Here is a 23,227-nt window from a genome sequence, read left to right on the forward strand (position 1 = left end):
TTTGATATTTTATTCTTCATATGCCATTCATATGATTTATCAAAAGGAACTAAATTTATTTATGATTTAATACTTATTTATTAGTTATATATTTTATTATTTTAATTTTAATTTTAATTATATATCCTTGTATTATTAGAAAAGTATTAAATTACTTCTAACTATAACTAAAATTAAAATAAAATATATAAATAATAAAATCAAACATTATTATACACTTAACTATCATATAAGCAATTTCGTTAACCTTAACAATTAACAAATGAATTGAGAGTTCAACTGCCATCATTGTAAGATTGATAGTAGTGTAAAAACACAGAGAAGAGGGGTGGTTTTGAGATTGAAAGGGTTGGTGTACGTGGGTTTTGTGTGGAGGGAGACAGAAGTAAAACCAAAAAATTTCGATTCAGACTTGCTTTAAAAGGCAAAGAAGAAAGTTGAACACATTAAAATAAGAGAGCACAGATCAAAGAAGGTTTTTTCCTAAGAAATAATAATAATGAATCAATGTACTATACCAAGATATACTGTTCCCTCTAAAATAACCCCATTTCTCTCCAGAGATCTTCCTCTTGTTTTTTTTTGTTTAATTTTTCTTTTCCCTTTTTTTGGCCTTTGCCTTGTTGTGCTTTGCTGTGAGAGCTCTGAGCGAGTGTTGTTGGTCAATCTGCAGAATTTGATTTTAATATGCAAGGAAAAACACTGAACGTGCTGTTCTTTTGTTTTTCTAGTTCTTAAACTAAAACAAAAGTTTCACGCTTGGGAGAGGAACATGATTAGTGTTTTTCTCTCTGAAAATTCTATTATTTAAATGTTCTAATTCTAATAGAAGAAAAGGCAAAGAACCCCCCCCTTTTTTTTTGTAGAGGGAGATGGTGAGATATCTTTGTAATTTGAGTTCTATCTTTGAGACATGCTTTGTCTCTGAGAATTCAAAAGTTTTTTCTTGAGTTCTCTTCTGTGATGTGAAAATTTGCTGCTTTGGTCCATGTCTTTGTGCTAGCTTTTAACAATGCTATGACGATACATAAACCTGGGAGTTTTAGCTCATCATGTTCTATTGCAGAAAAAAAGGGTATTTTTTGAAATTGATTGTACTTGGAAGGAAGTTACTTTAGTTACAGTGTTTGCATGTTTTTTTAATTGCGGGGGCTCTTTTTTCTGGCTCAGAAGTGAGTGTTAACAAAGAAAGAAGAAGAATAATAACAAGACATGGAGAAACATGTTGAGATTTTGTTGTTCCTTTGCTGATGGGTCTTAAGTTGAAACAGAGCTACCACCATTCAGCAGCAGTGACTGTGAAGGTGAATGAACAAATGGGGACCAAAAGAGGGTACACATTTATTCAAGCTAACAGGGCTTGGTTGCCCAAATTTTTGTTGCTTTGGGTGATGGTGATGGCTTTTCTCAGCGCATGGATCTACAAGAACATGGATGCTGACAACAAAGTAAGGAGGAAGGAGGTTTTGAGTAGCATGTGTGATCAAAGGGCAAGGGTTGCAGGATCAATTCAGTGTTAGCGTTAACCATGTTCACGCCCTGGCCATTCTTGTCTCCACTTTTCGTTACTACAAGGATCCTTCTGCTATTGATCAGGTTCTGCTTCTTGTTCCTGAAATTTATTGTATTTTGTCTGGTTGATCTTATATTTTCCTGGAAATCATAAAGTGAAGTTTTCCTTGTTCTGATTGTACACTTTGGGTCATTTCTTTTTCTTTTGCAAGAAATGCAGGAGACTTTTGCTGAGTACACTGCCAGAACTGCTTTTGAGAGGCCATTGCTTAGTGGGGTGGCCTATGCAGAAAGAGTAAGACATTCAGAGAGGGAGAAATTCGAGAGGCAGCATGGCTGGACGATAAAGACAATGAAGAGGGAACCTTCTTCTATTCGAGATGAATATGCTCCTGTGATTTTCTCTCAAGAAACCGTTTCTTACATCGAATCACTTGACATGATGTCCGGGGAGGTATGCCATTTACTACCTACAATCTGCTTATAATTTTTAGAGTGGTGGATTGGAGTTGTAATATACATGTTGTGATGTGCAGGAGGATAGAGAAAATCTTAAGGGCCAAGGCTACTGGAAAAGCTGTCCTAACTAGCCCCTTCAGGCTACTGGGTTCTTATCATCTCGGTGTTGTGTTGACATTCCCTGTGTACAAATCGAAGCTCCCACCAAAGCCGACTGTGGAGGAGCGCACTGAAGCAACTGCCGGGTAGGTCCCTCCAGCTTGTCTTTCTAATTGGAAATGCGAGCTTTTTGTTTGAAACTTCTTTATGTTTGGTCTTGTCTTTAAGCTTTTGCTATTAGGAGTTAACAATTGTGTTCGATACAATATTGTCTTAGAGTGTTGATGATCGAGTTTGCAGTATATAACTGCAGTTGTACTATAGTGCATATTTTAAATGAAAAATGGTTTAGGCTTTTCTTCATGTGATTTCTGCTGATAGAGAAAATCTCCTTTTCTCCTATTACAATCATGACATTATCAGCGATGTGGTGCTCCATGACATACTGTTTCAAACACTTCCATTGGTTCCATCATAAGCACCTTTACCATATTTACATCACTTGAATTGCTTTGGTTACTGCACAGATACCTTGGTGGAGCCTTTGATGTGGAGTCTCTTGTGGAGAATCTACTCGGGCAACTTGCTGGAAATCAGGCGATTCTAGTGAATGTATTCGATATTACTAACTCTTCTGATCACTTGATCATGTATGGTCACCAAAACCAAGATGGTGACTTAGCTTTGTTGCATGAAAGCAAGCTTGATTTTGGAGATCCATTCAGGAAGCATCTGATGATATGCAGGTAAGTGTATCACTGGATACTTATTAATGAGGTTGATGGAACGACTGCAAGTGCTTTTGTAAGTACTTACTATCTAGCAATTTTTAACAGATATCATCAAGAGGCGCCCACATCGTGGACTGCACTGACAACTGCCTTCTTATTCTTTGTGATCTGCTTATTGGTTGGCTATATCTTATATGGTGCTGCAATACACATTGTTAAAGTTGAAGATGATTTCCATGAGATGCAAGAGTTGATGGTTCGAGCGGAAGTTGCTGATGTGGCCAAATCACAGGTATGCATTTCAAGATATATCTATCAACTTATTGTTGGCCATTGACTTCCTTGTTAAAACTCATTATGACTCGTTCTTGTTGCAGTTTTTGGCAACTGTTTCTCATGAAATTAGGACTCCCATGAATGGCATCCTTGGTATGTTCAGGATTGCCCCTTAAGATTTTCTATGTGAACTATGCATTCAAGGACATCAATGAAATTTACTCTTCAAGGTTCCGATGACTCTTTGAATGGTTGCAGGGATGCTTGCTTTGCTTTTAGATACGGATTTAAGTTCAACTCAAAGGGATTATGCTCGGACTGCTCAAGTCTGTGGAAAGACACTGATTACATTGATAAATGAGGTGCTTGACCGCGCAAAAATTGAAGCCGGAAAGTTGGAGCTGGAAACTGTCCCCTTTGACCTTCGATCTATCCTAGATGATGTGCTGTCTTTATTTTCTGAGAAGTCTAGAAACAAAGGTCTTGAGGTAAGTCGAGATAACATTAATTGAAAAGCCAATGCATCTTTCAAATATGTTTCTGTATGTTAGTTCCTATAGGCTATATATGCTTATAGGAAATGCCTATGACCAAAGAATGCAAAAAAAAAAAAAAAAACCTTTATGGTTTATTATTCTCGAACTAATTTGGTCCCTTTTTCTTTCCCTATCTTGGTGAATTGTCGATGTCGATAACTGGTGATATTCCTGATACTTTACAATGACTCAAATGTGATGTAATTGTTTGGGAACTGAAGCTGGCAGTCTTTGTTTCTGATAAAGTTCCAGAAATGGTTATGGGGGATCCAGGGAGATTCAGACAGATAATTACGAATCTTGTCGGGAACTCTGTTAAAGTAAGTGTGCTGCTCAACCTTCACTTTTTTTGGCACTCGTATAGGTAGATTGCATTATGGAGTTGTTTTCTGCTATATAATTGATTATTGTCTGGTAAAATTACTTTTATAACTCGATAGTGACTTAAAAACGAGCGTTTTGACAGTTTACAGAACGGGGACACATATTTGTTAAGGTCCATGTAGCTGAAAATCCAAAGCCTATAGATGATGCTAAAGCTGAAACTTGTTTGAACGGAAGGTCGGATGAAGGTGCAATGATATCAGGTGGTCGCCAGTTTAATACTTTGAGTGGCTATGAAGCAGCTGATGAGCAGAACAGTTGGGATTCCTTCCGGCATTTGTTACTGCTGAAGCATTGCAAATGATGCATTGGGAAACTGACAGTTGCCGATGAAGCTTCTCAGAGTGTCACTTTGATGGTATCTGTGGAGGATACCGGCATCGGGATCCCTTAATCGCACAGGACAGAGTTTTCACACCATTTATGCAGGCAGATAGCTCAACCTCTAGAATTACGGTGGGACTGGTATCGGCTTGAGCATTACTAAGTGTTTGGTTGAGTTAATGGGTGGTCACATAAGCTTCATTAGCCTGCCACAAGTTGGAAGCACATTCTCATTCATCACAGTTTTCGGAAGGTGTAAAAAGCTTCACTTAGTGATACGAAAAGTCCAATGCCAAAGATCTTCCTTCCGGTTTCAGAGGATTGAAAGCAATAGTAGTTGATGAGAAACCGGTTAGAGCTGCTGTAACCCGATACCACTTGAAGAGGCTCGTATGCTGGTGAAGTTGCAAAAATGTCAAGATTGCAGCTTCTGCATGCGGGAAAAACGGTCTTCATGTGGTATGTTCAACTGATGGCCATTATTTGCTTGATAATTTGACATTGACAAGATATTGTCAACGATTACTCCTTTTTAACACAATTCTCAGTTTCTTCAGACCCTTTTCTTACGCCTTAGTGACAAACATTGAGAAAAAATGACCATTTATACTTTCTATCTTATAATGTTAACTTCGTTGAATTATTTTCATTGATCATCGCAGAAGTAAAATCCAACCCGATATAGTTCTTGTCGAGAAGGATTCATGGCTTTCTGGCGAGGATGGTAGTTTGAGCTACGAAGGTTGGACTGGAAACAGAATGGACACTTGTTTAAGTTGCCTAAGATGATTCTTCTTGCGACGAATATTACAAATGCTGAACTTGAGAAAGCAAAGGCAGCAGGGTTTGCAGATACTACGATCATGAAACCTTTGAGGGCAAGTATGATAGCTGCATGTCTTCAGCAGGTGCTCGGGACAGGGAAGAAGAGGCAGCCGGGGAAAGGCATGCTGAACGGATCTTCTGTCCTTGGGAGTCTTCTCTGTGAAAAGAAAATATTAGTAGTTGATGACAATATGGTAAATCGGAGAGCAGCTGCAGGTGCATTGAAGAAGTTTGGAGCTGCCGTAGAATGTGCTGAAAGTGGAAAAGCTGCACTAAAATTGCTTCAACTTCCACATAGTTTTGATGCTTGCTTCATGGAGATGCCCGAAATGGACGGGTATGTATGTCATATCTTTGACATTGTGCAATTAACTGCTGCCTGATGGCACAGAAGTCTGATTATTCATTTCTTCGTATAATTTCAGGTTCGAGGCAACTCGTCGAATTCGAATGATGGAGAGTCAGGCAAACGAACAGATGAACGGAGGAACAGACAAAGGGTCTGGAAGAAAGGATGAGTGGCATTTGCCGATATTAGCCATGACAGCCGATGTAATTCACGCCACCTACGATGAATGCCTGAAATGCGGGATGGATGGATATGTCTCTAAGCCTTTTGAGGAGGAAAATCTCAATCAGGCTGTAGCCAAGTTCTTCAAAACCAAACCCATCTCGGACTCGTAGTGACGCCTCCCTCGATCACCGTAAAAACAGACAAAAACAAAACCGAGAATTATAAATGCTGGTCGGACTTTGCCAGCGATTTTCCCCATCCTGCTGGTGCATTTAGGTTTAAAAGCTTGCGTGGTTTGCTTGGATTTCTGAGGATTCTTGACCCTCAAGGCATTCATTTATAACCACAACTTCAATTTCAACTTCATCAGAATCCCAGTATTTGTATAATACCACAGGAATTCCATCCCCAACTGTTTGTATAGATCTTCACATTAGAATCATAGGTGTAAATCTCATTTTCTCTCGAAAACATCGGAACTTTAGCTCGGAATTGGCCAATATGCCTTGATTTTATAAATTCTGTTGTAATCAATCTGTTATTTCGTTTTCTAATATCAGAAAGAGGCAGCTAACAAGTATAAAAAGTTAAACAGTCTGCTCTTCTCTACTCTGCAATGCATAGTTTTCTTTTCAAAATTCCCAGATTTTATAGGCAGCAGCGTTCGAAAACACAGTTGAACACTAAAATTTTCTTTGGTCTAGTCTTATTCATGATTATTGGAAATATAACAAAAGCTAAGCTATGCGTGTCGTCTGAATCCGATGCTATGCACGGTCTACGACTGCATGGCCCTAGTGTTATTATACTGTATGCTGCTACGCTCTGATTGCAGCTCATCATCGTCGATGTATACATTTTTACACTGATATTGTGTCGAATGCAAACCTTTTACTCTAAGTTAAAGCCTTAATGATTATCAACCACACAATCGAATGATAAAACTATTTGGCCACTTCATATTAATGATTATTGGAAGAACAGGTTACACATATCATTTGGAACAACTGAGCTGTATCAAAAACAATAAGATCAAGTCATGGAAGGGCACTTGGCTAGGCAGACGTCTTTGTTTTAAAGCAAAGTATCGGATGTACTGTTATACAGCACCAACCATACGTTAACCATGTATGACTACATGGCGATATTGTTATTTGCTGCCTGTTGTCACGCTCCTATCGATTTCATCGCCATTGAAGCTGCCGCTGCTGCCTCTGCTACCTGTTCAAATGAAAATGGAAATCAAACATGTGTAGACTAAAAAAAAAAAAGAAGAAGCAATTTGTAATTCACCAATGAAAAGAATACGTACATTCATGATAAGCTAAAAGAGAGATAAACACCAGAAGAAGGAAAGCCAAACGAACAGCCATCGACTTGGTTTCAACCATTGTTGACATGAAACGTTATAAGGTTTTATACATACATACATACAGTAGTCTTTGTGATGACAAAAAGATATTTATTGTATTGAATGAAGAGAGGATCCTCCACCGCTAAGAATTAGAGTGGATCATCTCACTGCTTTTCTTTTTCTTTATATTAATCTTATCAACTTCTCTCATTTTATTATTTTCATAACGTGACATAATATCGTGTGGAATATAAACCCTTTACTTTATAACAAACGAAAAAGGTAAAATGTTACCATTGACGGTTAGTGCACTTCTTCATGTAGTTTCGTTCCTAAACACAACCTAGGTGTAGTATTTGCTTTTAATATTCACAGTTCATCAGTATAATTGTTTAAATTTAATTTGACAGAACAATATAAATAAGATATTGTTCAAATTCATCGTGAAAGTTATTTCTTCGATCTAATTTTCTTCATTCATAACGTTAGAATTTAAATCCTTAAAAGTTCTTAAAAACTTAACATTTTATCCTTTTACACCAACCAACAATTAATCAATATTTACAGTTTTATATGATCTAATTCCCTTTAATTATATACTTTGTATTGGTTTGTAATATATACTTTATAATGTTTCTGGTCTATTCTAAATTTATTTATTTTTAAATAAAAGTTAATCTTTTTAATTTAGCTTATCAGAATTTGTTTTCAAACTTTCCAAGGGTGAAGCCTTATGGTGAATATAAACAATGGAATTAATAATAAAATTTATTCCGGCCACTTCTTTATTGAAAGATTATAGGAAACAAGTGACACATTCATTTCAGCATCTCTGCTACATCAAAAGCGAAGTTGATCAATTCAAGGAGTTGCAGGTGGTAGGCCGCCGGGTGGGCAAACGGCCAGGCAATCTTGCTGTGAGCCAAAGCAAGGATTTGGTACTACACTTATACAGCACCATATTTCAGGTTCAAATATGCTATGACTGCATGGCGATAGCGTTATTTTGCTGCCTGTTGTCACGTTCCGGTCTAGCTCGTCGCCATGGATGCCGATGGGGCTGCTTCTGCTACCTGTTCAAATGATAACGGAAGATTAAATATATATATATATATGTGAAGATCAAAAGGGTATATCCACAGTTGTAATCGATGTGTACGTACATTCATGGAAAGCTAGGAGAGAGGAAAACACCACAAAAAGTAAAGCCAAACGAACTGCCATTAGCTTGGTTGCTGCTTTTGTTTACTTGAAATGTGATTGAAGTTCTTCTCTTGTGGTTTCCAATATATATGCACCACAGTCCCCTATGATAAAGATGGAAATATATAAATAGTTAAATATATCACAGTTATTACATATTTATTTGAGAGGATTCATTGTCTAAAAATAGGGGCTTAGTAGTAATTAATATTTAGCTTTTTTTAACTATTCAATGGTATCCAATCTATTGATAGGGTACTGCAAAGACAAAAATAACCCTGCGAACACCAAGATTTAAACATTTGACCTTGATTAAAGAATCTAATGTCTCATCCCACTTGATCAACTGTAACTTTTTTATGAACAGTGATTGTATTTTAATTTGATATTATTATATTGTAACAATTTGTAAATAATATGCATATCGTCTTTTAATTTATTATTTTTCTCGTATTTTTTGAACTGTTCTTAATTTTCACAAGACAAAATTCTTCTTAATCTAAATACTTTTATATGTAAACACTCATGATAATAAACTCTTGTATGATTTATTAGATATTCGATTTTAAAACATTTAAATAATATTAAATTTTGTTACATATATGACATGGGTGAAAAAGTAATTAATGAAAAGAGACTCTCCACAAATAAAAAGTTAGAGATGAAAATCCTTCTTATTTAATTGTATTTAATGAAGAGAGGATCCTCCATAGGTAAGAAAATTTGTTTTTAGATTTAAAAATGGTACTTTTAAGGAAGTAATTTTTAAGAAAGTGATTAAAAGCAAAAGGTGGAATGGGAAAATAGACTAGAATATTAATTTTGTTATATTCAAATTCGATTCGAATTATTAATTTAGAAGCTTTTAAACATATAATATTCTTAATCGTCGATCAATAGCAAAATATACTTATTTTAAAATAAATTTTATTACTCATTTTGAATCAAATATAAAAATTTCCAAGTTTGAAAGTATTAAAAATCGAACTCTTCTCAATGATGCTAAATATTTCAGCACGAATCAAATAATTATTACTTATATACAGAAGGATAATCTAAATGTTGAAATTTATAAAGCTGGGCAGTGCACTGCTCTACTATCATTCACCACTTGGTTAATTATGAATGTACAAGTTTATGAAGTTAACCAGCACATGTCATACTATTAAGGTTTAATTAAAAAGAAAGTGATTAAATTATACATTTTGTTGGTTTTAGTTGTTTAATTTTCCCCCTCTTGAAATTATCATTTTAAGGTCAATTTCATCACGACTGATAAAAGATATGTTGAAATATTCTTTTATTAATATATGAAACGGATAAACTACACATTTAGTACCTAGCTACTACTTTTGTTTTGTTTTGATTTTCAAATTTTATTTTTTTTTCAAAATCATACCTAGTATCTAGTTTAGGTTTTAATTTGGTACTCACTCTTAAGAAATTAATAAAATTGTTGACGTAATATTTTTTAATTTTTTTAATGATGATATGATATTACCTCATTGTGACACATTAACATCACTGTTAAGTTTTTAACGGCAGGGTACCAGATTAAAATCTAAGCTAAACGTCAGGTATAATTTAAAAAAAATAAAATTTGAGTACTAAAACGAAACAAAAAATAATAATTTAAATACTAAACATGTCGTTTACCCATGAAAAAGTCCTTTCACAATTAACTTAAAAACCCATTGCTTGAGATGTTTCGTGGACAAGTTGTCATAATAATGCTCCGTGGACAACGAATTTCTTACAATTCAGGTAAATTTTATGTAAAAACGCACAATACATGTCACAAAGTGGATAGCACAGATACTCTGGTCCAGGTGAATCCAAAGCGCAAGACAGACTCTATTCGGGCTATTTTAGTTGGGTGTTGTGACATTTAACATCAAGGATCACAACAAGTATTTGTAACAGCACCGGCCGTGACTGTGAATTAGTCGGTGTCGCCGGAGGAGAATCCTCCAAGATGGTGCATATATAACAAAGCAAGAAAAGATGAATTTTTTATTTTTCAAAAGCAGGCTTACAATTCGCTTGCCAGAAATCAACCCCCCTAAAGTATACGTCCTAACCCAAACAACCCATAGAGAGTCCTCCCCAGCAAAGATATGTTTCATTAAGACCAACATACAAATCTTATTCCAACAGTTTAGGCTCCTAACCCCAAGACCCCCCTCAGATTTGGAAACACAAACATTATCCCAACTTACACGAGCCCCTGGCAGGAACATCTTTTAAATATTGTTATCTTTTGGTTCACTAATCATCTTGTATTTTCTGTAATTAAATTAAAACAACTCAGTTTAGATGGATGCTGAGTACGCGTTCAACTGTATTGATCCAACTGACAATTTCATTTCATTTTAATGATTATAATTCTCCATTTGCATCCCCTACTCCAATTAGTTTTGTAAGTTTAATATGATTTTTTATTTATAGAAATTGCACAATTTATTAGTACTTAATACATAATTTAAATATAAGATAAAGTAGAAAAATTTTCCCCGACTATATAATACTACTTTGTTGAGTTATCCGACTATTAAAAGTTACAAAATAGTCTCCAGCTATAAGGAGTTGCTTTGTTGAGTACCTCAATCATCAAAAGTTATAAAATAGTCACCTGACTATTTATTATGTTCCAAACTAGTCCTTTTTCGTTTAAAAACAATTGACGACAGTCTAAGTGGGTGGATTTAATCGATTTAACCTGATTTTTATACACCCTTAATTATGTTTAAATAAAATGCATTTAAGACATTGCGTCGATTAATTATAGATTAATCGTTAGATCCGATAGCAGAAGAATAACTCACTAATCTTTTACAATACATACCAAGTCTTAACCTCGTTTTCAGCATGATCTGTTGTCATCTTTAACCTTACATTAGGGTTAGAAATAATTACAAATTTTCAAGTAGAAGACCCAAAATGTAAAATTTCAATTCGAACTACTTAGAAATTGTTTCATAAATCAACCAAATTATACCAATTTGAAAACCATTGGTTAAACAAAGCAAAACAATGATCTCTGAACACAATATTATAAGAATTAGATCGGTGGTTTAACAGTTGTTTGGTAAAATAAAATTATATATTTATTTTTTAACAACTTTAAATTTCAAATTGTTTTTGTTCTATTTTCCGATTAATATATATATATATATATACACACACAGATGTTCTATTTTAATTTTGAAGAAAATCAAATACCAACATGTGGCAACTAATCAACAACGTATGAGTAAAGACCCCATAAATTAATATATATATATATATATATAGACAAGGAAACAAATTTGATTATATTTTGATCAAAACTTTGATATTGTTTGATATGGAAGGACGGCACCAAAATAAGTCCACCCCTATGCACCAACGGCCGAAAATCACTCTCTTCGAATTGGACCACAAGAAATGAAAAATAGAAATTTCCAGCTTGGACATTGTCTGCATGAATAGTGGATATTGCATTAAATACACCTATAAAATTAACTATTTTAAGGGCAAACTACGCAAATGGTCATTAATGTTTGTATAAGTTTTCTTTTTCATCACTGATGTTTCAAAAGTCACAAATTGATCACTAATGTTATCGTTTGTTACAAATTGGTCGCTCAACATTAATAGCCGTTAACAGGCGTGACGGAAAACATAGCTGGTGCGTTAACTGCTTACATGGACTGGGTTGACCGCCACGTTGGAGACCCAAAAGCCTTCAACGACCACCTCTTCTCCTTTTAAAAAAAACTCAATCCCTAAACTTAATTTAGGATTTTTCATTCCTATCTCTATTCTTTAAAAAAAATATGAAAAATGTAATAGAAGAGAAATCTTGTGAATATTGAAGACTCCATTGATGTTCCTCTTTGCAACTGTGGATACCTAGCTAAAGTTTTGTTTTTTTTTTTTTCTATCAAACCCAAAAGAAACTTACCATAAAGCATGGCATTTTCCCCCCTTTGTTGTAACCTCCATGCAAGTACGATGATTTTTCTCACTACTTTTTCTCTCAAACGAATGGAAGAAAAGTTTTTCTCACTACTTTCTCTTAGATGAATTGAAGAATAATAAATGGGTTTATGGAAGAAGAAGAAATGAGTTTATGGAAGAAAAAGAAATGAGTTTATGGAAGAAAAAGAAATGGAAGAAGCAATGAGTTTATGGAAGAAGAAGAAAATGTTTATGGAAGAAGAAGAATGGTTCAAAATGGTAAATGAACCCCTTGATTCTCCCCCTATTAATTAGGGTAAACTACACCGTTGGTCACTAATGTTTAACTAAGTTTTCATTTTTCCCAACTGAAGTTTAAAAAACGTGGCGATTAACCCAGTCAACCTAGTTCATGTAAGCAGTTAACGCGCCAGCTGTGTTTTCCATCACGCCTGTTAACGACTATTAACGTCAAGTGACCAATTTGTAATAAACGATAACATTAGTGACCGATTTGTGGGTTTTAAAACATTAGTGGCGAAAACAAAAACTTACTCAAACATTAGTGACCATTTGCGTAGTTTACCCTTAATGCCTCTTTTTTAAAAAAAAATAAGAAATTAGGTCGTTTCAATTCAATTAACTTTTATTGGACTTTTGAACCGTTTATAAGAATTTAGTTCAATTTGATTATCGGTAATTTTATATCTTAAATTCAACAAAGTTAATACATTAACGTATAAACAAATTATAAACAATTAATTAGTTTATTCAATGCTTCATGCTTACCAAGAATCTCAAGTTAATTGTCTTTTTATTTAATGTAATATTATTGGATTAATCACACAAGACATCTTACAACTATGAAATATATTTTAAGTTAGTTTTTAAGTTTCAAAAACTATTCTAAATAAGTCCTTAATACATAAATTTTACATCGGCAAAGTTATTTCATCAATTCAGTTATCAGTTTAGATGTTAACTGCTAATTCAGATGTGATATAGAGTATATTAAAGACACGTATTAGATTTTAAATATTTATACACCTATCGTATAAAGTACAGTAAATTTATCATATTAAAAATAATTATTTTAAATTTTAATCATTATTTATTAAATTAACATAAATAACTTATTGATTAAATTAACATAAATAACTTATTGATTAAATTAACATAAATAACTTATTGATTAAATTAACATAAATAATATCTTGAAAATTAAGGATTAATTTAAATTTTAAGTCATAATTTGAGGGCTTTTGGTGAATTAACCTTCATATTATTATACAGAACTTTATTGATTTTTTTTTTATATTTGGTTTTAGTTTGCCCCTTGTTTTTCTCTTTATCCTGTCTCCCCGCCGTTTCATTCGGATCCCTCAATCACCGCTCTTTATCTTTCTTCCTTTCCTTCCTTTTTAATTTCCCTCCTCGCGTGCTGCTCTCCTTTTAATCATATCACCAATGCCTCGTAAACCCTTGAACAAAAAACCCATTCACCCAACAGTATCATAAAGTTCTCAATTTTCCTTCAGATTCCCTCGCTTTCTCTATCATTTCTCTTCAAAGAAAAACAGCAATGGAGAAACCCCATTTCTTGGGTTGTTTTCTTTCATTTCTTTTCTTATTTACTTCACTGGTCTCTTCTCAAACCAGCCCAGATTCATCAGCCATGGAGAAACTCAAAGCAAGCTTAAAGATCCCATCTTCACTCGATTGGTCCGACTCTGATCCCTGCAAATGGACTCATGTCGGCTGTGAAAACCAGAGGGTGACCAGGATTCAAATTCCCAGCCAAAATGTCGGTGGAACCCTTTCCCCTGCTATCAAAGACCTGCCACAGCTCAAAATCTTTGAGGTCATGAACAACCAAATCAGTGGACCAATCCCAAGCTTTGCTGGTTTAAGCCAGTTGGAAGAAGCTAACTTTCACAACAACAATTTCTCATCTTTCCCATCAGTTTTCTTCACCGGCTTGAGTTCATTATCTCGTATTTATCTCGATTACAACTCTTTCGAGCCATGGGAGATTCCGGATAGCACAAAGGAAGCAACTACCTTGATAACTTTCTCTGCCAACAAGGCTAATATCAAAGGTATGTTTCCAGGTTTTTTTGACTCCATAACTTTCCCAAGTTTACAAGAATTGCATCTGGCCATGAACAACCTCGAGGGAGAATTGCCTGTCGGGTTAGCCGGGTCGGGTATTCAGTCTTTCTGGGTCAATGGGCAGAGTCTGAATGGAACAATTGAAGTGGTACGAAACATGTCTTCTCTGGCCGAAGTATGGTTGCATGGGAACCGGTTTTCTGGTCCTTTGCCAGATTTTTCAATGTTAACTGGTTTGCGAAACTTGAGTTTGAGAGATAATCAGTTCACTGGTGTTGTCCCTACGTCTTTGATCGACTTAAAGACACTCCATATCGTGAATTTGACTAATAATGAACTTCAAGGGCCAACCCCTAAGTTTGCTGATGGGGTAATTGTGGATGTGACGCCTGGTAGTAATAGATTTTGCTTGGATGATCTTGGTGTTGCTTGTGATGAACGTGTTAATGTTCTGTTGTCTATACTGGAAGCAGTTGGTTATCCGGAGATTTTCGCCGATAATTGGAAGGGGAATGATCCTTGTGATAATTGGTTGGGTATCTCATGTGCGCAGGGAAATATTGTGTCCGTTCTCTTTGCGAAAAAAGGGCTTACGGGTACGATTTCTAGTAATTTTGCGAAGCTTACTTCATTGAAAATTTTGGATCTTTCTGGTAACAATCTTACGGGCACGATACCGACTGAGCTCACTACATTGCCGAAGCTCGCACGATTAGATGTTTCAAACAACAGGCTGTATGGAAAAATACCGACTTTTAGGCAAACTACGGTTCTAACTGATGGTAACCGGGATATTGGGAAAGAAAGGGCTCCTACACCGGAAGGCAGGTCACCGGGTCAATCTTCTGGTGGTGGTAGTGGTGGTGGTGGTAGTTTATCTGGAAATGGTGAAAAGAGATCAAATACTGGGATGGTTGTGGGTTCTGTAATTGGTGCGGTTGGTGGCTTGGGTCTTGTTGGTTTGGGTGTCTGCTTGTATGCTAGAAAAGGGAAGCGTAACTGTAGGGTACAGAGTCCGACTACTGTGGTCATACATCCTCATCATTCCGGTGACCAGGACGGGGTTAAAATCACTGTTGCTGGATCAAGCGTCACCGGTGGAAGTGAAACTTTTAGCCACATGAGCAGTGGACCGAGCGATGTTCACTTGGTTGAGGCTGGCAGCATGGTGATTTCAATTCAAGTTTTGAAGGAAGTGACGAATAATTTCAGCGAGGAAAATGTCTTAGGTCGAGGTGGTTTCGGTACGGTTTACAAAGGGGAATTGCATGATGGAACGAAGATTGCAGTGAAAAGGATGGAGTCTGGTGTCGTGAGTGAGAAGGGTTTGGCCGAGTTTAAGTCCGAGATAGCAGTTCTTACTAAGGTTCGTCACCGCCATTTAGTCACACTTCTCGGATATTGCTTGGATGGAAATGAGAGGCTTCTTGTTTACGAATATATGCCTCAAGGAACCCTTAGTAGGCATCTATTCAACTGGAAGGTTGAAGGATTGAAACCGCTCGAATGGACCAGACGACTTACAATTGCCCTAGACGTTGCTCGAGGTGTTGAGTATCTACATGGTCTGGCGCAACAGAGTTTCATTCATCGAGATCTTAAGCCATCTAATATTCTTCTCGGAGATGATATGCGTGCCAAGGTTGCAGATTTCGGCTTGGTTCGGCTTGCTCCTGTGGATGGCAAACAGTCTATCGAGACAAGACTTGCAGGAACATTTGGGTATTTGGCGCCGGAGTATGCAGGTAAATTTGCCTGATTTCATTACATAAGCATATAATAAATTTTCCGGCATTAAAACCGACGTTGCTTGCATTTTCACAGTTACGGGACGAGTAACCACGAAGGTGGATGTATTTAGCTTTGGTGTGATCCTCATGGAATTGATCTCAGGCCGAAAGGCACTTGATGAAACTCAGCCCGAGGAGAGTATGCACCTCGTGACATGGTTCCGCAGGATGTACACGAACAAAGACACATTTCGGAAGGCCATCGATGAAACCATCGAGCTTTGCGAGGAAACACTCGCCAGTGTTAGCACAGTGTCCGAGCTGGCCGGCCACTGTTGTGCGAGGGAGCCTCAGCAGAGGCCAGATATGAGTCATGTAGTCAACGTACTGTCATCACTGGCAGAGCTCTGGAAACCTTCGGAACCTGATTCTGACGACATATACGGCATCGACCTCGATTTAACTCTACCACAAGCATTGAAAAGTGGCAAGCATTCGAAGGGAACAGCAATGTGGACGACTCTTCATCGTTTATAGCGAGTACAGACACAACACAGACAAGTATACCATGCCGACCTCCCGGATTTGCGGATTCATTCGCATCTGCAGATGCTCGATAAAATACAGAGCATCGCAAGCTCCGGCGTCAGTGGCAGGAAGAATTGCTTGTTGCGTGTTAGAAAAACCTTGTTATTTGTGGTGATCATTTTCTTAACATTGTTCCCTGTATTATAATGAAATTTCCGCTTTGGTCCTCTTACTTTTACTATAAGTATTGTTTTGTTTGATTTCTTGCTGCCATGGGGGTGAATCTTTTCTGGCATTATTCCATAAGATCCATTTACTTCAGCCACATGCAGCAGCTTTTGTGAGGTTTAAATCTTATTCACTACAATTGCAATATATTCATTATATTATTCATATGGTCAATCTACCATAAATAAAATCCATATATTTTTTGTAATGATTTTAATTAAATATAATAACAATCAACAAACCCCATTATTCTAATCAAATGCTTAATTATAGGGGGGGTTTTCCTAAAATAATTGAATTAAAATTTTAAGAAAATTAGTATTAAATTTCTCACCGTCCGATCGAGTAATTGTTCACCGCCAAATTTTAAAAGAATGAATGATGATTGTAAGGGGATTGAGGCAAACAGCTCATGCTAACCCAGACACGAATGGGTAAAGAAAATCTATGCTCTTCCCACTTGTCTGATTGCCGCCACAACATGACATGTGTCGTAGACAAAATGGCTTCATGTCTACGTGGAAATGCAGGCCAGCTGTATAATGTCTGCAATATTCTCCACTTTCAGACAGATGCTGTTAACGTGGGCAGTGTTTGAACTACATCCCTCAATGTCCTTTTTTTTTTGGAATTTTCAACCTCTTTATTTTTAAATCTTGTTTTTTTAAGCAAAGCCAATCATTAGCATTATTTGTAATGAGTATTATAAAGAAAAATATTTTATTGATGTATAATTATTATCATTTGATTTATTGATTGATTAAGTTGAATTATGTACTATAAAAATTTAAGATAAAGTATATAAATGATCTCGATTATAAAGTTCTATTATATTAAGTTTTTTGACTATTAAAAATTATAAAATAATCTCTCAACTATAGAACGTTACTTTGTTAAGTCACTTATTATTAAAAATTAAAAATGATAACCTAATTATTCATATGTTCAAAATTCATCTTTTTTTTATTAAAAAGTTGGCAGTCGTTTGAGTTGTACGTTAATATATCGACTGAATATGATAAAATCTAATCTCAAAGCTGTTTGAGTTGCATTTTGTAGATCGATTATTCGTTTACATTATGTTGTCAAGTATGTACTTGAAATATTATGTCGTCGAGCCAGTGTTTGAAAATAATGTTTGTGTCATTAGGCATTATTAAAATATAGTTTTATCATTACCGAATCAACAAGTTAATATCCAGCTCAACGATCGTCAATTTTTACAAAAAAAAATGACGAGTTTGACACATACGAATAGCTGAATAATCATTTTGTATTTTTTAACAATAATGGACGCAACAAAATAAAGTCATATAGTTATAGAACCATTTTTTTAACTTTTAATTGTTGATAAATTAAACAAAACAATACTCTATAATTAGGGTCTTTAATATTTTTACCTAAAAATTATTATGGATAACCTTTTAACTTAATTTATTTTATTCATTACATCGAAATAAATCTAATACTTTATCCTTTAAATAACTGATAACTAATAGTTATTCAAAGTCATCAATAAAATTACAATATAATTTCTTTAAATCAAAATCAAAATGATTATATTATTTGAATCAATTAGTCATTGGAAACAAGCAAAGATCATTTCAATGTGTACAACTTGATATAGAACTTCTATTCTAAATTTTACATTACACAACCTTCAGCTCTAAGAAACCAACAAAAGAAGTAAAGTTTCCGTTTTTTTGTTGATTTTCTCCCTTTTGTTTTTTATGCAGTGAAAAGTATAAAACTCTTGATATTTCTTTATGGGATATGATTCAATTATATAATAAAATTCATTAAATTTATTAAATGATTACAAAATAATCATCGTGATGTTATAATGATTTTAATTATATCGATAAATAAAGAAATAATATGAATTATATGTAACTACTAACAAATAAATAGTAAAAAAACAAACAAAAACAAATGTCAAGGTAACGTGTGATGGGTGTTATATTAAAAGAGTGTTCGAAAGTAGAAATAAATGCGATTAAGATAGTCCATGTGATGTGTGTGGGTCTAAATCTTAATCTTAGCTGTATTATCATTTGGCATGTTAGTGGTCACGTTCAATTGTATACTTTCAATCTCTATCCAAATCATTCTTCGTGATTTGGACTTATTCTATATGCAGTTTTTATTTATTTTTTACAACCTCTATTATTTAATCAAAAATTGACTCGATAATCATATGATCGAGTAATTAAACTAATATATATACACCAATAATCGCACTATAAAAAAAAATCAAAATACGGAAATTTACGATAACAACACATGTACTTTACACGTCATGTACATATAATCCCTTATAATGGTAAAAACAACAGATTAGGTAAAATAAAAGGTAAATATTTGAGAATTGTGCCTAGTTGAACATGATGAAATACATCTCTATCAATAAGATATAGAAGAAGTGGTGGGTTTGGGTTTGATACAATACGCGTTGGGCTTGGATATATGGTTGATAATGGACGAGTGGAGTTGGGTTAAGTTATAGCATAAATGGTCTGGTCTTAGAATCTTGTTTTAAAATTTTCTAAATATTGTTAAAAATTGGGTAAATTCACGTTTAGTACCTGCTCAATTAATTTATTTCATTTTAGTACAAAAGCTTTACTTTTTTTTTTCAAAATTATACTTGATGTTTAGTTTAAGTTTCATTTTGGTATCTTACCGTTAAAAACTTAACGATAATGTTGATATGTCACCATAAGGTAATGTCATGTCATAATTGAAAAGACTAAAAAAATATCATGTTAAATGTTCTGATAATTTTTTAACAGATGTGTACCAAATTGAAACTCAAACTAAATGTTAGGAATGATTTAAAAAAAACAAAGTTTAGAAACTAAAACGGGATAAAAGTAATAGTTTATGTACTAAATGTGTAATTTATCCTAAGAATTACAAAAACTATTAAGTATCTCACTCTTTAAGTTTTTTACCGGTATTTTGATGTTCATTAGTTAAATGGTTTTCAATCATATTCGAAGTTTTTATGACCATGACAAATGGAATGAACATTTTGTATAAAATAGTCATTCGACTATATTAAGTTTTAAAATTGTTTTTTTTTCCAATTAACAATAATCTGAATATGCTAATTGAAATATGATAATAATCTGATCTCATAATCGTTTAGTTCAAATGATCATTAAATTTTTAACGAAAAATATATTTAAAACATAATAAATAGTTAGATAACAATTTATGTACTTTACCAAAAATAAATACGTATGACTTATTAAAAACTCTAAAATCTATTCACTGTGATCATGACAATTGTTTAAAAGTTTGCAGTCGAATATTAATTAATCATTTTAAATTATTATAATTTTTCATTTAGAATTGATAATTGCGTCTTTATATGTCATCAAAAGTAAAGAATATCTAATAATAAAAAGTTTAACGTCTTTAAACAAAATTTAAAATTTGAATATAATTTTAATTTCGATCACGATTAAAATTAGGGACGGCATGGGTTGGGTAGAGTCGGATTTTCAGTCAACATGACCCGAATTGAAAAATATAGATCCTCCACCCGACCGACTCGAAAAATATACGCCCTCCACCCGATCTGAATTCGACCAGAATTTTTGAGATAAAATCTGAACCTAACCTGACCAGACCTATAATAATATATTTATTAAAATATATAAAGTAAAATTATATGTTTTCGGGTCGGGTCAGATCGGGTATTGTTCACCCTAAACCAGAATCCGATTCAACCTGAACATAACATCTAAAAAATTCGACCCAGTCCTAATTTTTTTAATAAAAAAAGAAAAAAAAAATTAATCTGATCAAGTTGAATTGGGTCGGGATCCGTTGGATACAAGTCTCATATCCATCCCTAATTAAAACTCATTTAGCGAATATCAAAGATGTATGAAGAAAAGTTTAAAGAGTAAAAAACTTTTTTTCTTTTTACAGTTTTTTACAAATTCTTATACTTTTTGAATATTTTATAATTTGTTATATTTTTATGTACTTTGAATTTTTAAGGTATCTTAAAAATAACTTGAATACTATAAAATAAAGTTTAGTTATATTCTCGATATCTCAAGATTTTATCATGATTAATCTAAATAGACTTATGTTTCATATCTGATTTTGACAAATAAATCTTTCGACGGAATTTTCTATATACGCAAAATCTCAAACTCAAAATATATTTAGTCAATATCACACTACTTATCACTTAAACTAATATCATTTTTTTAATTGGTAAAGGAGGCCCATAGTCAAGGGGGCAAAACATTTTGTTAATTGTCACGCGTTTAGTAGCACAAGATTTTCTAGTTCTATGTTCACCGTTTCCTCCCACAAGGTCGAAACGCCGTGTTTCCCACTCTGCTACGCCTACGCGTTTAACAAATGGATATCCATCCACACGTGCACATATTATAAACGATGCCAAATTCCAAGGCAGCAAAGAAAATTTTGTTTGCGCGTTTGGGACGCGTTAGGTGCATGCAAATGTGAAAAATGTAAAAACCAATTAAATTACTGTCCAAATTGTTAAAAGAATCTCGATTAAATAAATTATAAATTTCTCATCAGTTTTTTCTCATTTTTTTCATCAGAGTATAATTTTTTAATATTTGATTTACTTCTATTTTATTAACTTGATCGTTAAATTAAAAATAGAAGAGTGATATGACAGTCACATGTGCTGATATTGATTAATTTATATAAAATGGCATTCATGTGTCACCCACTTTGTTTTCTTTTAATTTTTATTTCATCTTTTTACTTCAATGATAAAATTTTACAATTTAATCCTTGTGTCATGCCAACGTTAAAATCATCATTCTTTAATATCTTCTCCGACCTCTCAAGACTCCAATGAATTTGTCTCATTGTCTTTTACTATTATATCAATTTAATTTTCTTTTCAAAATCACTCATTCTGTATTTAACGGTTGAGTAACCAAATAGAAACAAATAAAAAATTTAGTGAATAAATTAATATTTTTTAAAATTTTAGTGATCACAATAAAAATAAAAATATTAAACAATTTAATTCATAATTAAATAAATTAATCTTTATTTTAAAATGAATTCTCTTATAATTATTTTTATCCACAAAATTTATTATTTATCCGGGTAGTGTTTATACCGATTATACAATATTTGAACAGATAAATGAAAATTTGAAATAGCTGATCACATGGCTAGACCTGGACCGACATCTAGAGTGAGTGCATTGACGGGTTTTTGCGTCAAAATATTAAATTTATTCTATAATCCGCCAACATTATCTTACCCCTTCTAGATTTTCAAATTGGATTTATCAAATTCAAAGGTCAAATATTCAAACACCTTTTCTCATTCTTCTTTTCAAAATTTCTAATATTTTCTTAAGGTCGTAAACCATGTCGTATGTCATCTTCATCATCATCATACATACATACATATATATATATGCTAAATTGCTCAATCAAATTTCAAATCCATTCGACAAAGCTCTATGAACCACCATTTTTTTCTCAGATGATGATTTCTTCCTGGAGAAAGAGAATAGCAGCAAAGCGTGCAGGGAAAGAGCAGCAAAGGAACGGAAATGGCGAAATGGAGCTAATGATCCCAAGAGATTTCAGGTGTCCTATATCGCTAGACTTGAAGAACGATCCGGTCACGTTGTCTTCGGGGATAACGTACGATCGAGAGAGCATCGAGAAGTCAAGGAAAACAATGTTCCCTCTCGATGGAGAAGCCAAGGGTTACTTACGCTCAGTCTCGGCAATGCATTGTTTGATATGGTTTTTAAGCAGCGGAGACTTATCTAGGCGAAGAAATTCAGTTTTGGCCTTAAAGGAGCTCGTTTCATCAATGGAAGATCAAAGAAAAACACTGAGTTTATTATCAGAGATCGAAGGTTCCATCGAACCATTGTTCAAGCTTATCAAAAACCCAATCTGCTCAACATCAACAAAAGCATCATTAACCATCATTTACCATATGATCACATCGTCTTCAACCTCGAGTTCAACAAGGCAAAAACAAGTTACCAAACTCGTAAACCTAGGCATAGTCCCATTGCTCCTAGAAACACTCGTGGACGCCGAAAGGACGATGTGCGAGAAAGCCTTGGGTGTTCTCGACGGCATCGTCAACAACGAACAAGGCAGGGAAATGGCCCGTGACAATGCGCTGACGATGCCGGTTTTGGTTAAGAAAATCCTCAGAGTTTCGAACTCGGCAACTGAGTTCTCTGTCTCCATTTTGCATAAGCTTTGCAAGACCGAGAAACGTGAAGATGGTGGAGTACTTGTTGAAGCTCTTCAAGTGGGTGCTTTTCAAAAACTTCTGCTGCTAATGCAGCTTGGGTGTGTGGAGAAGACGAAGGAGAGGGTTTCGGAGTTGTTGAAAATGCTGAATCTTCATAGAAACAAAGTAGAATGTGTTGATCCAATGGACAATTTCAGAGATCTCAAAAGACCTTTTTAAGGAAAATG

At 34.3% G+C, this 23,227-nt stretch overlaps 1 protein-coding gene and 2 pseudogenes across 1 annotated transcript; all 3 read left to right on the top strand.

The window, feature by feature from the left end:
• Nucleotides 1-1,009: 1,009 nt before the first annotated feature.
• On the top strand, nucleotides 1,010-6,190 carry LOC120118120 (annotated as a pseudogene).
• Nucleotides 6,191-13,557: 7,367 nt separating this feature from the next.
• Nucleotides 13,558-16,758, top strand: LOC120118121 (annotated as a pseudogene).
• Nucleotides 16,759-22,236: 5,478 nt separating this feature from the next.
• Nucleotides 22,237-23,221, top strand: LOC120118179 (U-box domain-containing protein 21-like). The gene has a single exon (XM_039138304.1). It carries the CDS (start codon nucleotides 22,263-22,265, stop codon nucleotides 23,217-23,219), a length of 957 nt encoding a protein of 318 aa, XP_038994235.1. The 5' UTR covers nucleotides 22,237-22,262; the 3' UTR covers nucleotides 23,220-23,221.
• The last annotated feature ends 6 nt before the right edge of the window (nucleotides 23,222-23,227 follow it).

This window comes from Hibiscus syriacus, unplaced genomic scaffold, assembly GCF_006381635.1.
Source record: "Hibiscus syriacus cultivar Baekdansim isolate YM2019G1 unplaced genomic scaffold, ASM638163v2 tig00110327_pilon, whole genome shotgun sequence".
NCBI lineage: Eukaryota > Viridiplantae > Streptophyta > Magnoliopsida > Malvales > Malvaceae > Hibiscus > Hibiscus syriacus.

What these genes read in the sequence shown, in the direction of transcription:
- LOC120118179 (XM_039138304.1), top strand. Translation starts at nt 22,263, where the DNA reads ATGATGATTTCTTCCTGGAGAAAGAGAATAGCAGCAAAGCGTGCAGGG.